Below are 15,750 nucleotides of genomic sequence, written 5' to 3'. Positions count from 1 at the left end.
GTGTGTGTGTGTGTGTGTGTGTGTGTGTGTGTGTTTATTCCACAGAGAAAATGAGAAGTGAAAGCAAGACTTTGTTGTAGCTTTTTGACTTCTGGAGCTAAGGTCCAGAAAAAGGGAAGCCTACGATCTATCTGAAAGAGTTTCACTTGAGTCTGAGATGTAGCTGTGAAGCCATAGAAAAGAGAGACATATATGGAAATTGATTAAAGAAATGCTGAAGTTTTGCTAAAAATTAAGTGTCAGGAAAGAAGCCTGGTGGTGCAACAGTTAAGCACTTGGCTGCTAACTAAAATATTGGTGGTTCAAATCCATTCAGCAGCCCCATGGGAGAAAGACCTGGCAATCTGCTCTTGTAAAGGTTACAGCCTGGAAAACCCCATGGGACAGTTCTACTCTGTCACATGGGGTGACTGTGAGTTGAAATTGACTTGACGGCACCTAACAACATCAAGTGTCAGGAAGGATATAATAGGAACTTGATAGCACTAAACATTTATCTTTGAATTTTTGTAGATGCTGTAGGATTTATGGCAGAATATGAATGAGATAATCTATATATGTGACAATGTCCTACAAGCAATGTAAGATCAGGCCAGAACTCAGTGATCCTACAGCTATAGAAAGCATGTGGCCCTAAGGAAGACAGGAAAGAGAACTTTGTGACCCCAGTAGAAGTCACCCCTACTTCTTAGTTTTAATTCCCATTTTTGTAAGCCTCTATAGGCAGCCTTTTTGGCGCTGTTCTGATTTTTTGCTAGATGACTGAACTTAATTAAATCAGTTGCAAAAATTAGAAATTCATAGAAGGGCATATTTTGTATCCATTAGCCTGGCTCTGCTGCATGTCAAATCATCATTGATTGGTGCCATCCTATACCTGGGAGGGAGAGTTAGATTCCTTCTGCCTGGCTTTTGCTGAGGGTTCTGGCTTTTCTCTCTTTGCGATAACAGGATGGTGGAAACCTTGAGACTCCGCGGCCACTAGCCCTGATCCTCCTACTGCGCTTCTTCCCCTGGAGGCTCTTTCTCCTCTCTGGGATCCTGGGGGAGTTAGGAACCAGTGACCCTTTCGTGGGGTTTGGCAGCCCATCTGAGGGTTTCCCTTCCGAGACAGAGTGTGTGGGGCTCTTGCAAATTCTTGTATCTGTCTAGGAATGTAATGACCTTTCCGGTTTGGAAGCCAGTCAAAGAGTGCTTTGGGAGGAGCAGCCTTTCAGGACTTAATGAAGTGGGCTCTTTAGCAATGAGATGTAGAATTTTGTAGAACAGAGACAGAACTTTAGAAGTGATCGTTTGGTGTGCTGCGTGGATTTTCAACAGCCAGACTCTTTTGGAGTATATTTTGGAATCACAAGTTCTCTTTGAGACGAAGTTGTTTTCTTCCTCTGATATTTGCCTGTTTCAGTAGAAACAAGTACATTAAACACTTAGCACCTATAATAAGTGCTTTTCTCAGGGATGGCACATAAAAGATGTTGAATAAATTTTAATTGAAATGAATTTGTTGACTGACAGACTAACTGAAAGAACAAATAAAAAAGTACTAAATACCCAAACCCCACAGTGAAAAGCCAGGCTCCCCCACAGTAAACAGCCTGAGCTCTGTTTACTTCTCCCCTTCCCTCCTCACCCCCATCCCCTTCAACTCCCTCACAATCTATACAACCTCCTTATCTTATAGAATTTCCCTAAACTTAGAACCAGAATTTCCTCCTATCTTACTTTTACTACGGGAGATCAATGCCAGGAGCTTTGAAAGCTTAGCTTTTTAAAATGAATTTCTTTCTCCTTGAGTACCTTTCTTTCCCTAGTTGAATGTCATTTCTTCTAACTACACTAACACTCAGAAATTATTTAATCAACATTAATTGATGGTATAATGTATATTGTGTAAAGACATATACAGAACAGCTGTTGTTTACGTTGGGCAGAAGTTATGGTTTCCTAACTTTTAGAAATTCTAGAAAACATGCTTTGCCTTTTGTTTTTAGAAAGTCAAAGCTTTGCTGACGAAACAACAGCTATAACAATAATATACCAGGCTCTTTGGCTATTACTTTGTGGATTTAAGATGAAAATAGAAAAGAAAGATGATTTTTTTTTTCTATGTTAGAGAACTAAAAGAACGGATGTATAGTATTTTGCTTTTCTTGAAAAGCATATTAACACCTGAATTTATTTGTCCTGTAAGCAAAACCTCAAAACTATACTTGGAAATTAAACATTGAAAGGAAAAATTAAAAATCAGGAAGAGCTTGAGCAACATATGGGCAAGGACCCAGGACAGAACAAAATGAGGACACATTCCTTTCCTTTGCTGTGTTTTATTTAGTAAGATGAGATGATCTTCTCCGTGCTTAATTTTGTCTGTCTAGCAAAGTGGGAAAACAATACTACTTATTAGCAAGTAATGTTTCTAAGAGTCACATTATTTATGAAGTAAGTACCCATTGCATTTATGAAGTAAGTACCCGTTGCCTCTGAGTCGACTCAGAGTGACCCTATAGGATAGAGTAGAACTGCCCTGTAGAGTTTCCAAGGAGCAGCTGGGGGATTTGAACTGGTGACCTTTTGGTTAGCAGCCAAGCTCTTAACTACTACACAACCAGGGCTCCATAAAGTAAGTAATATTTTTAAAATACTTCTCCACTCCCCTACTAAATTGTAAATGGAGTGGGATTTACAGAAGGAGGTATTATCAGATTCCTAAATATAACATCCTTTTAAGATGGATCTTATAGGGGGAAAAAAAAGGATAGCAAGTTGTAGGTAAAGGCAGAAAATATTTTGTTTGAAAATCTGAGAGTGATTCTATACGGGCCTGGGTGTTGAGTTTGTGGATAATTCAGGCTCCTGGTTTCTCTTTCCTGGTCTGCTCTGGCTCCTGCAGTGTTTATTAACATTCACAAGCTGCCTCTGTGATGCCTCCCTGCCTCCAGCCCCAAGGTCTTGGGCACACACCCTCCTCTGCGGCCTCTACCACCTTGTCCAATAGCACTCTTATAATTCCAACCAAGGCTGTTTCTCCCTCTGAAACTGCTAGACTTCCCTGGTCAGAGCCTCCCTGCCTTTTGCTCCTTTGCCTCTCCAGCACCAAGCATAAAGCCTAGTGCTTAGTAGGCACCTGGCTGTTGGAATTGATGTACAAATGAATAAATGAATGGAGTTTACAAACATGTAAACAGCTAACATGATATAAGGCAAAAAGAGGTGAATCTTGGCTAGAGACGCCCACAAGGTGTTATGAATGGTCAGAAAAAATAAATAATTCTGCAGAGAATCACAAAACACCTCAGAGAAACAGCATTTGAGGACTTACTAGGGTTTCTAGGCATAGGGAAACATGAGCAAAAGTATGGAAGCATGAAAAAACATGGTACAAATGTGCAATATTAAATAATCTGATGAAGGTGTCGTGGAATTAAGCCTGGAAGAGAGTTTGGGGCCAGATTATAAATCACCTTGAATACCATGCTAAAGAGTAGTTAGGATGGCCTAGTGGTTCAGGTCTCAGACTCTGGAGTTGGACAGACCAGCTACCTGACCTTAGCCAGATCTGTTAGCCTCTATGTCTGTTTCCTAAAGTGTGAAATGAAGGTAGGATAATTCTCGTGCTGGTGTGAAGTGGTAGATGGAAAAGAGAGTGAGGCTGTGAGAGCAGTAAGAAAGCCTTTGATCTGCCAGTGCCTAACATCATGCCGGCCCATAATGAGCATTCAGTAAATGGATGTGTGAATGAATCACTGGCTCAGACAGGAGCTGCTGAATGCCTAAGGCAGTAAACTAGGGCAGTGGCTGCCCAGGTTAAAGTTGCTGCTTGTTACCAGCTCAAAGAGGTTTGGGAGGGAGAAATTTGAAACCTTAAAAAACATTTTTTAAAAAATTTTATTGTGGTAAAATATATATATAACAAAATCTTGCCATTTTAACTATTATTACATGTACAATTCAGTGACATTAACTACTGTGCTTCCATCACCGCTATGCATTTCCAGAAGTTTGATATCGCTACAAACAGAAACTTAGTACCCCTTCAGTAATAACTTCCATTCCCTAAGCCCCTGGTAACCACCAGTAAACTTTTGTCTCTATGTGTTTGCCTATTCCCGATATTTCATGTAAGTGGGGTTGTACAGTATTTGTCCTTTTGTGTCTGACTTATTTATTCAGCATATTTTACAACATGATTGTCCATGTTGTAGCATGTATCAGAACTTAATTTCTCTTTATGTGAATAATATTCCATTGTATGTATATACCATATTTTGTTTATCCATTCATCTGTTGATGGACACTTGGGTTTTCATCTTTTGGCTATTGTGAATAATGCTGCAATCAATATTGGTGTACAAGTATTTGTTTGAGTCCCTGCTTTCCAGTCTCTTGGGTATATACCTAGGAGTGAAATTGCTTGGCTATAGTAGTTCTCTGTTTAACTTTTTGAGGAACAACCAAACTTTTCCATAGCGGTGCATATATTTTAATTTTTTAACCTCTGTGTTATCTATGCATGTTTCAACTATTAATCTAGGCTGATTAAAGGTGAGTTTAACAATGAGTAATATAACATAAAATTACATTTGTAACAGAAGAGGAAATTTAAAAGAATATTATAATCATAAAAAGTGGAAAGGATTTTTTCCCTTCTCAGGTACTCCTTGTATTTCTCATAAAGATTATAATTATTTATATAAAAACAATTTGGAGAAATTCAAGGAGTACCTGAGAAGGGAGAAAATCCTTTCCACTTTTTATGATGCTTTGTGTGCATTCCATTTTGTTTGTTTGTTTGCTTTTTAAGGGTGTTTCTAACTTAATGTTCTCATTTTTTTTTCCTCAGCTGAACACTTTTCAGGCAGTTTTGGTATCTGATGAGTCTGATACCTACGCCCTCTTTCTTTATCCTGCCAATGGCCTTCAGTTCTTTGGAACTCGCCCCAAAGAGTCTTACAACGTCCAGCTCGAGCTTCCAGCCCGGGTGGGCTTCTGCCGAGGGGAGGCCGATGATTTGAAGAGAGAAGGACCATATTTCAGCTTGACAAGCACTGAACAGTCTGTAAAAAATCTCTACCAGTAAGTAACAAAGAGCTTAAACCTCTCCTGTTTGAATGTCAGGACCTTTAGAAACTGCTCAAACTTGAGTGTCCATAAGACCACTAAATAATAGCTTGGTAGCTTCTAAGCAAGGCATCAGGTCAATACCAGAAATTAGACTCTGGGAGGGTCAAGTTCACCAAAATTTTTATTTTTCCTGTCCTATCGGGGTATAGATGGCAGAAACAAAGCAATGTGTATATGTATTTACAAAGCCACTGAGGCATGCTATGACAAACATTGTTCTTGGAACCACGTGAAAATATCCAATAATATAACTGCCTAAATTGAGGTTTTCCAGGTTAATCATTTCATAGGAGGATACACTGTGATTTAATCTTTTGGACAGATACATGTTAAAAATTAAATTAAAAGCAATGTAATTTGGAAGAGAAAAACAAACAAAAAAACTAACAACAGATTGGTATATTTTTAGATGTCTCAGGATTTCTCTGTGACTTCATTACCTGAAATTATATTGTTTTTCCATGAGGTAGCCAGAAATGAAGACACTCCTCAGTCCCAACAATGGCTTACTCACTAGTACGATAAGCCTTTCCCCTTTTCATCAGGCCAGATAGTGCCAGATTCTAGGTTAGCATCAGCTGATATTTATTGATTTCAGGGTTTTTTTTTTTTTTTTCCTTTACACTTTACTTTTGTGCCTTTCCTGAAAACTGGTCCAGAAGCTAGATAGAACATATTGGTTACTTCCTTGCCTCCCTTAACTACTTCTCAGTTTCATTAAATCATTCTTGAACCCCTTACAACTTTGTATACCATCTGCTCTGCTCTGCTCAGCTACCAGAGAGTGGGGCACTGCAGCCAAACCCGGGTACTCAGAGCTGACATTTATCGAGAGCTTACTATTTGCCAGCTGTTGTGCTAAACAATTAAATCTCACAAGAATATTAGATTAATTAAATCTCACAAGAACATTAGATTAATTAATCTCACAAGAATTCTAGGAGGTAGTACTACTATTTTCTCTGTTTTACAAATGAGCTTAGGGAAGTTAAGTAAATTGCCTATAATCTCAAAGTTATTAAGTGGCAAAGTCAAAATTCAAGTACAAGTCTGCAGCTCTGAGTTCTCTGCTTTACCTCCTGTTTAACTTTTATTTTTAGAAAGAACCTCTGCTGGATCCTTGTCTCCTTTCCCGTTCTTATAACCTACATTGAGTATCTTTAGGTCTCCACAGAGGCTACCTTTTACTTTAGTCTAGACTCTGGAGCAAACTTAGCTCTGTGCTTACTCTCCCGTTGGTTCTATCCTCTTCTCTCTTACTCTGGAGACCTCAGACAGACAAATGCATCAACAATTACAGACCACTGGAATAAGTACTAACATCTGCAAGGGTGCAGGAGGCAGTAGGGTCCAAAAAGCCTGTGGGAAAAATCACTTGTATTCCCTAATAGTGGCCATGAAGGCCTCTAAGCAATACATACACACACAGAGCACTTCTATTTACCCTCTCCATATGTTTCCCCCCGTTTCTATCTTTGATGCCTCCCAGAAGTCTCTTAATTGCTTGATGAGAGCTGAATAAGATAAAGGGCCAAAATGACTGATGAACGGATTTTTCTTTAGTGTAATCCATGCTTAATATAAAAAATAAAAGAAAGTAAAAACAATACAGAATAATGTGATATAAAAGTAAAAATCACCTATGACTGCTACTTCAAGTGCTAACCAGTGTTAACAATTCTTCCAGATTTTTTAGGCATATGCAAAAAATTTTTTTTAAACCAAAAAGTTGCTTTTACACATGTGGCATTTTCCCACATAATACTGTATTATGGGCATCGTTCAGTCAGATACCTGTCTATGTTATCATTTAAGTCTGTAAGACATTGTGGCATATATAGTCTGTATTAGTAAGACAATAACTTAATGATAAACATTTTTGTAAACCTAAAACATTCTGATTTTTTCCTGTTATAAATAATGCTGCAATAAACATTGTAATGCACATTAGGCTTCAGAGATGTTCACCAACTTATTTCCTCACCATTAATGTAGAGCTGTAATTGATAGTGTCTCTTACCCTGCTGAATTTTATGCTTTTTAATATTTGCCAGTCTGATAGGTATAAAATGTTCACATTTGCACTTTAATTTCTTTGGTTACTAGTAAAACCGAAAACGTTTTCATATATTTCATAGCCATTTATATATCTGTCTTTGCTACTTTTCTGTCCATACTCTGCTATTTTCCACTGGGGTATTTAGAAAGAGCTTTTATAAATAAGAAAAAATATAGTAAGGATATTAACTCTCACCCAGTTGTTGTTATTAAATTTATTTATGATTTAGAAGTTGTAAGTTTAGGCTTATCAAAGTTATTGATCTTTTCCATTATGATTTTGGGCCTTGGTGTCATTCTTAGAAAGACCTTTTCTATCTCAAAATTACACAAATATTCCTCAGTATAATCTTTTATTTTACTTTTCATTATTTAAATTTTTAAAAATATACAGAAATTTAGAGTGAACAATGCCCATCACTAGATTTAAATATGTCAACATTTTGCCGTATTCATCTTTTTTGTTGCTCAAGCGTGTTAAAATAAGTCACAAACATCACGACATTTCACTCCTAAATACTTCAGCCTGCATCTCTAAAGAAGAAAGACATTTTCCTATTCAATGCGCTCTTTCTCTCCCTCAAACTTTCTTGAAAAGTATAAGCTCAAAAGTCAAAAATTATATAAATCATAGTTTGTATGTCTTAACTTTTTTCTGCAAACTTAAGTAGGAGTGTACACATTTGCATTTTTTGAGTTTATGCTTTTCTATCTCCTGAAAGAGAAGACAGTAATTACTATGTATTTATTATGTGTAGGGCCCCGTGCTAGGTGTTTTATGCGTGTTTTCTCATTTAACCCTCCTAATAACCCAGCAAGGAAACTGTTATCATTCCATTTTGTAGTCATGTTCTTCTTTCTCAGAAATAGATTAAGTTCTTTCTATCATTAAGTTTTCCAAACGCCTTTGGATTTTAGAATAAACTCAAATTGGTTACTTTCTAATCATGCATAATGGCAAAAGCCAGGACAGTGATTTATATTTAATTAGAAGGTTATTTTATTTTGCTTTTATCTGCTATAATTTGTTTTTCCCTATTCGCTGAAGCTTATTTATAGTTTTTTATTTCTGACTTCGAGAAGAAATTTCACAGCTGCAACACCTCTAATGTGATAATAAACTCAATATCCTCTGATCTTCAGGATTTTCTCTTATCTGCTATAGTTTTCCCTATTTGCTTGCCAAAAAACACCAACATTAATTTTTATGAACTTAGCAGGTGTACACAGCATGTTGCACAAAGGATCACAGTTTTGCTTTCTGTGCTCCACTTTCGCTAAATTAACTACAACAGCAGCAGCAGCAGCAATAACAACTTATACATACACATATAAATACAAGAAAGAGAAAGAGACATTCTCAGAATTGTATTGGAAAGTATTATTACTATAGAAATCCATATTAACAGGATGAATACTTATCCAAATGAGCAAAAGTCTCTTGTTTTTATACAATTCAATGAATTTATTGTCTATTTCCTCATTGACTGACTTTTAAGCATGGGAAACTTTGAGCATATTTTCGATATAACCAGAGTAATAAAGTGGTATACTCAAGCTTCCCCGGCCCTTATTTGTTCAAGTTTTTTCTTATTTTTAGAAATCTTATATGCAGTTTTTCTATTCAAAATGTATCACTGACTCTAAAAGAATAAGTTATTGGGATATTTGGAAGACTGAATGAAGACCACATTCATCTCTAGTGGAGAAACCAAGTGAGCTCTCTGGTTCCAGAGGTCTCTGGAAAGACCTCTTGCCTATGACCCCTGTCATTTTGATTAGGCTTCTTACTTTCCCCTTAGCTTTGTTGTGCATTTTCTCGGAATTTTCTAGGCTTGGGCATTTTATTTCTTTGGATTTTTTACATCAATTCATCTTTGTCTGTGAAGCCCATGTGAATAAACAGTGAAATGTATTTAACATTCCATAGAGTAATGATAATTCAGATGCTGATTGACCATAGTGTATTTATTGGTTTTCCCACATGATACACTGTAGATGTTTAGAGCATGGGCTTTGGTATCAGAGCTGAATTCATGTCCAGCCCCGTTGCTATCAAGTCAATTCTGACTCACAGTGACCCTACAGAACAGAGTAAAACTGTCCCATAGAGTTTCCAAGGCTGTAATCTTTATGGAAGCAAATTGCAGCATCATTCTCCAGTGGAATGGCTGGTGGGTTCAAACCACCAACCTTTCAGCTAGCAGCCGAGAGCTTTAACCACGGCACCACCAGTGAGTGCTCCCTGAATTCATCCCCAGACTCTGCCCATCATTAGTTGTGTGACTGAAAAGAACAGTTAACCTCTCTAAACTTATCTTTTCCTATGTAAATTTGGGCATGACAACTGTCCCTATCTTGCAGAGTGTATTGAAGAATGTTAAGCACTTGGCACATAACTATCTCTCAAAAGCAAATAGTAGTTATATTGTTTAAGTGTTTGGGAAAGATTTTTAAGCATATGTTTTCTTGAGTCTAAGTTTTCAAACAAGTGAAAGAAGGGTAAAATATTCCCATATTCTGTGTTTGTTTTCACATAGCCAGATTTTAGGTAAAGCATTTGGATTGTTGAGCAAATTTATAACTTAATGATCTTAGCATTTTGTGGGCATACAGCCTTTGAAATAGAATATTAAATAAAAGATAGTTTACATCAAAATTTCAACATAATCCTTTTAGTTACCATTGAGTCCAGTTTTAGTTGGTTTTATACACCAGTGAAAACCCTGAATCTGATCTGAATAGTCTTTCAGTTTTAAAATAAATTGGTCACCCTCTAGAAAGGTGGGTGAATGGACACTTTTGTTACAATGAACTGTTCCCTTTTTATTTAGACTAAGCAACCTGGGGATTCCTGGAGTGTGGGCTTTTCATATTGGCAGCGTCTCCTCATTGGACAATGTCAGACCAGCAACACTTGGAGGGGAACTTTCCAAAGCCCACACCTTGGCTTCTCTGGAACATTCCATCAGCCATGTTGCAGCTTTGGAAAGTGACTATACTGAAGACAATCTGGATTATTATGATGAGAATGAGGAGGACGTTGACTATCCCACGAGTGAACCAGAGGAGGCAAGGAATGGCCACAGCTCTGTTGATGTTTCCTTCCATTCAAAAGTTGATTCAAGGCCTTCAGGAGGTGATGTCTCTCCACCAGACTCTGATCTGGCCCCCCTTTTGCGACATCCAACACCTAGTGATTGGCCATTCTTTCCTCAAACAGAATCTGCCAGCTGGGATCCTCAAGCCAAAGAGGGGGCACCTCTGGGGAAAATAGATACTCCAGGTTTAAATGGCCAAGTTGAGCCTCCTTCTGAACAGACAGAGACCAGAAGCCCAGCTCCACCAGAGACAGACAGAGATTCACCGAATCCCTCCCGGAAAGCCCTACCCTACCCTGAAAATGAACACATCCAGCAGTATCCTAATGGAGGTGTGGTGCCTTCAGAAATGTATGTTCCTGCAGCTCATCCTGGAGGAGAAGTTGTTCTTCCACATTACCCCTTGCCAGATCACACTGCACCTCGGAGTGGCAGGAGGTATGTGGTAGGAGTGGAAGACAACATCAGTTCCAACACTGAAGGTAAGTGGGTTAGAACACTGGGTGCTGAGAATTCATTTTTAAGGTGCTCATTTTGTGTGGAGTCAGGATTCTTCTCTCAAGCGAGTAGGTGAAAAGTTTAGCAAAAAAAAATATTGGAGCTTATCTTTAAACGCTGCGTTTCAAGAGATATAGTAAATTTCCTTTGCCAAACAAATCTTGGCTGGCATGTTTTGAGTCTCTTGACTATTAATAATTTTTTTAAAAATGGGTCTCATGAAGTGAGTGGGGAAGAAATGGATTGCTTGTGCCAGCTAAGTTCTCAAGTGTAATGAAGTATTTCAGTTTGAAAGTTGAGCAAAGGTGAACTTCATATACATGACAGTGATGGAGGGCTTAGTGCTTTAGTTTTAAGTGACTAGTTGTGCCTGCTCAGAGGAACATGCCAGATTCTTACTCTGTAGGGGCAATCCTTGAGCTCCCCATGTCTGTAGAGATACACTTTTTGGTGCGTGGGAGTGGAGAACCCATGGAGAAAGAAAAGAACTTAACACCTGTGTCTGTTGTCATTTCTGGTTCATGGCTGTGCAGCTGTGGTATTCATGTCCCTGGAGCCCTGTCCTCATTTCGTGACTCACTGGAGTGAGAGGCAAGGAGTGAAATGCCGAGAGGATGCCATTTAAAGCAGTTGTTAATTAATCCAGACACGGAGCCCATGTTGCCTTCTCTCTCTTCTCAGTCAGGGATATAAAAACGTGAATGAAAAATTGACCACAGATTCATTCCGTTTGCTCCAATGACTGCTCATCTGACCTCTGACAGCAGGAAAGGGGTCAGAGGTGAAAGTAGTCTTCAGAACCTCCATTTTTTTAAAAACTGTTTCTATTTCCTAACCCTTTTGTGGTGAAAACATGTTGATCTAACAAAGAGAGTCTCCTGGGTTCTTCTGCTGTTGTGCTGACTTTACTTGGAGAAGCACATATTTCAGGAGGGAAGAAAATATTTTGTGACTAATGGTACTGTGCAATGATTAAGATGAGGGCCTTGATATCACACTTGGGTTTGAATTCTGGTTGTCACACTAGCTGGGTGACCTGAGGTAGCTTATGGAGCCCCTAGCCCTCTGATTTCTTATAAATTTATTGGGAGAATTGAATGAGATAATGTATGTGATGTTGTTAGATTAATGTGTGCACTAACCAAACCAGTTGCTGTCAAGTCGATTCCGACTCCTGGCAACCCCATGCGTATCAGAGAGCTGACCCCGTGTGTGCTCATAGGGCTTTCAGTGGCTGATTTTTCAGAAGCAGATCACTAGGCCTTTCTTCTGAGGCAACTCTGGGTGGATTCAAACCTCCAACCTTTTGGTTAATAGTCAAGCACCTTAACTGCTTGCACTACCCAGGTACTAGCCGGTTCTTAATAAATGGAGGCCGCTGTTACTAGTTGTAGAAGATTTAAAACAATGGGAATAGGAGATGGGGTGGTTGGAGAGTGAAGAATGTGCTTACTAGATAGTTCTGACTTAATTTGTGACTCATGGGCCAACATTTCTGTACAGTTGAAGATGTGATTCTATTGGAAGACATCAGAACCTTGAGATCCCTCTGACAATCTCCTGAATTTTCAGTATGAGCCCCCTATATCTGAAGACATTTTAAAGCCAAGTATCAAAAAATTTCAACAAAGGGATCTTGAGGTAACGATGCATTCCTGAATGGTCTTTTCATTTGTGGGTTTTGGTTTCCTGCCCTGGGAAGAGCTTGTGCATATTAAAAAGCAGATCCATGGAGTCATTTATTAATGAGTTAAGAAGGGGCTTCATGCACTGCTTTGAGCTGTGAGAGGTTGAGGTCACTGAATTAATGGTAGAGGAGGCTTGAGGAGTTGGCCGTAGAGAAGAACAGAAGGTGGCAGCTATAACCCTTGTGGAACGTGAACTATGAAATTTATCAGCTGCTGGATGGAATCTAGTACTGAAATCTTAAAAATGAAAAGATGCATATTAAAAGGCCGGTTCATATACTGAGACATTTAGGAAAAAAAATTAACTAGAAGAAATCTTTGAACCTTGAATAAAAAATAATTAGCAAGCATCATATTAAGAGAGCAGACAGAGAAAACATAAAGGTAAGCCCCTATTTTCACTGCAAGCTTTAAGGAGACTACAAGAAATATAGAATGATACAATTGTTAAATAATTTGAGGGGAGGGTAGTGATCCTTTTTTCAAACAAAACATTCGAGCTCCAGCAGGCACACCAGGTAAGTGCATACTCACACTTGGAAAGTTGGTGGGGGAGGGGTGGCAGAGACACACACAGAACATGGCCCACTCACTGATCTGCCATGAGGCATTCTGACTGGCTTTTTCTACTGATGAAGTAGAGAAAGTGTAGGTTTTGGCATTAGATGGACTTGGGCTTGATTCCCAGCTCTGCTGTGTGGTTTTGAGCAAGATATGTACTCTCTTTGACCCTTCTTTTCCTCAACCGTAAAATGGAGATAACGCAGACCTCGTTAAGCTGTTGGGAGGATTAAAATAAGATATGCTAGTATGGAAAGCACTATGCCCAATAAATCTTCGTTTCCCCCTGTAAGTTTCATAGTAGTCACCTTGCTAAACCAAGAAATTAAGGTAAGATTTAGTCAAAGGCCCAGAAAATATCCCTGCCTCCTGTTTTTATTTTTAATTAGGAACTCTTTTTATAGACTTTTATTCTGGTTCAGAAGTTGGGTTCTTTTCAGATCATGTCTTAAAAAAAAAAAAAGTTGCCATCGTCAATTCTGACTCATAGCGACCCTATAGGACAGAAGAACTGCCCCATAGGGTTTCCAAGGATCGGTTGACCAAAAGGTCTGCGTTAAGGGAGGGAAAAAGTGGGAAAATATCTTTCTGGAGGGGAATGACATGAGTGGAGAGAAAGAGACACACACACACAGAGGAGAAGGTGAAAAAGTGGTTGCCAGAGAGGGCTTCAGCTGACTAGGACCAGGGACTGCGTATGTTGTGAATGGCAAGGAACAAGGTTGACTTACAGGAACCTTACATGTTCTTAAGCCTGTTGAGGTGATTCTGTAGGAAGCTTCATTTAACCTCAGGCTACATGATGACTTAGAAATGGGGAGGGGCACCTGGCATTCAGGACTCCTTAGCAGTCACATCATACTGCATTTTGGGATCCTCATATTTCTACTAGGTTGGCAGTCATGCTGGGAAAGCCCAGGGTGTGAACAGGGATTTCCCTGTGGCCTCCAGTCCAACTCCGCTTTTGGCCTCGGGAAGGGCGGCTGGAGTGTGGCTTCTACCCTGGGATGAATTGGAAGAGGCTGTACTGCCAGTGTGGTCCTCCAGGTGTAAAAGCACTAATCCTGGGTGCTCGTCCAGGTTGCTGAGGGTGTGTGGATGGGAGGGCTCCCTATGCCTTTGAAGACACCAGCACAGGGGGACGCCTTGCAGGTAGGTGGCCGAGCTCCTTCATCAGAAGTGGAGAGAGTTGTTAGTGTCGTGACAGCAGATGTAAACCACCACCCCAGGGTCCTAGTAATGTTGCCCAACCAGCATCACTATGCACCACACACACATCAAAAATAAATAAATGTGGAAACGGGACGAAAAAACATGCAACTGTTTTTAATTTTAAACTTGGTTGTGGCTTCTGGTTTTTTCTTGCTAGTCTATCATTCTTACCATTTCTGGGAGGTGGCAAGACTTAGAAAAATCTCTCCTGCAGTGAAAATGTTGGTTCTTTTTCTTTTATTTTTTTATTTTTATTGTGGTAAATATATATGTAACACAACAATTGACATTTCAAAAATCTTCACGTGTATAGTCCAGTGACATTAATTGTGTTCATCATGTTGTTCTTGGTTCTTTTTCTTGATACCACAGTAAAAAATTGTTTTAAAAGTCACTCCAGCTACCATGGGAGCATGTGAAGAAAACGACCCCTACCACGAACCCAAAGCCCTCTGACCCCCTTTGTGTTCCCATAGTGAACTCAAGTCTATACCGTGGAGTCTGCCTACTTCCCACTTGGTGGGGTTAAAGCCCTCAGTGAAGGAGGGCAGGCAGGCCAAGGGCTGAAGACAAGCGCTTAAGTGTTTCTGGAAAAGTGGAGATTGAAGGATGGGTCAGAAAGAGGACAGAGATTTCCATGTTTGTTAAAAACTCCTAGTTAGGATAAGTCTTAAGAACTTTGGCAGCACCTTAGCTTTTTTCCTTTTACATATCCCCACCTCACTTTTCTTCTTCTTAAGGGTATGAGAAGAGTTTTTAAAAAAAAAGGAAAAACTGAGATTTTTTAAATCCTTGTGTTAAGATTCCTTTAACCCATTGCCCGTTGCTGTCGAGTCTATTCTGACTCACAGTGACCTGTAGAACAGAGTAGAAATGCCCCATGGGGTTCTCAAGCAGCAGCGGTTGAATTAAGTTCTTAACTACTGAGCCACCAGGGCTCCAAGATTCCTTTAGCAACTATCCAACCTTAACTAACTAATCTGTTAAGAAGTGAACTCCATCAAGACTGGCCAGTCCCTGCCTACTGCTGTAACCCAAAGATGGCAGCCAGCTTGTCTTTTTATCACTTTGACTCTCCATGACAGGTGCTCCCTGGTGGAGCGTGGGCCCCCAGAGGGTCTAGCAGACAGCCTGCCTCATGTGGGTAAGGACAGGGGAGGGTAGGCTGTGGGATAAAAGCTGTGTTTCTCAAAGTGTAGGCTTTAATCCACCTGCATCTAACTCACCTGGGAGCCATGCTAAAAATACTAATTTCCATGCCCATCTTCAACCTTCTGAACCAGAATCTGCATTTTTAACCAGGCCATTTGGTGATTCGGATGCCCACTGAACTTAAAAACTGCTAGTATAGTGGAAAGAGCACGGGATTTAAAGCCAGGAGATCATTTAATCTCCATGGGCCTCAGTTTTCTCATCTCTAAAATGGAGATGATACCTCCTTACCAGAATAGGAAAAAAATATTGTAAAAATACATTTGAGAACTATGATATAAAGGGGCAAACAAATAAGC

At 39.4% G+C, this 15,750-nt stretch overlaps 1 protein-coding gene across 1 annotated transcript in view; it reads left to right on the top strand.

The window, feature by feature from the left end:
- NID2 (nidogen 2) overlaps nt 1–15,750 on the top strand; it is a 74,902-nt gene that overhangs the window by 13,498 nt on the left and 45,654 nt on the right. The window contains exons 3-5 of the mRNA XM_004371089.2: nt 4,841–5,073; nt 10,014–10,318; nt 10,403–10,762. Of these exons, the coding sequence (XP_004371146.1) occupies nt 4,841–5,073; nt 10,014–10,318; nt 10,403–10,762 (898 nt within the window). The remainder of the gene's footprint in view (nt 1–4,840; nt 5,074–10,013; nt 10,319–10,402; nt 10,763–15,750) is intronic.

Source organism: Trichechus manatus, unplaced genomic scaffold, assembly GCF_000243295.1.
Source record: "Trichechus manatus latirostris isolate Lorelei unplaced genomic scaffold, TriManLat1.0 scaffold00010, whole genome shotgun sequence".
Lineage (NCBI taxonomy): Eukaryota > Metazoa > Chordata > Mammalia > Sirenia > Trichechidae > Trichechus > Trichechus manatus.
This window is presented reverse-complemented; position numbering and strand designations above follow the sequence as displayed.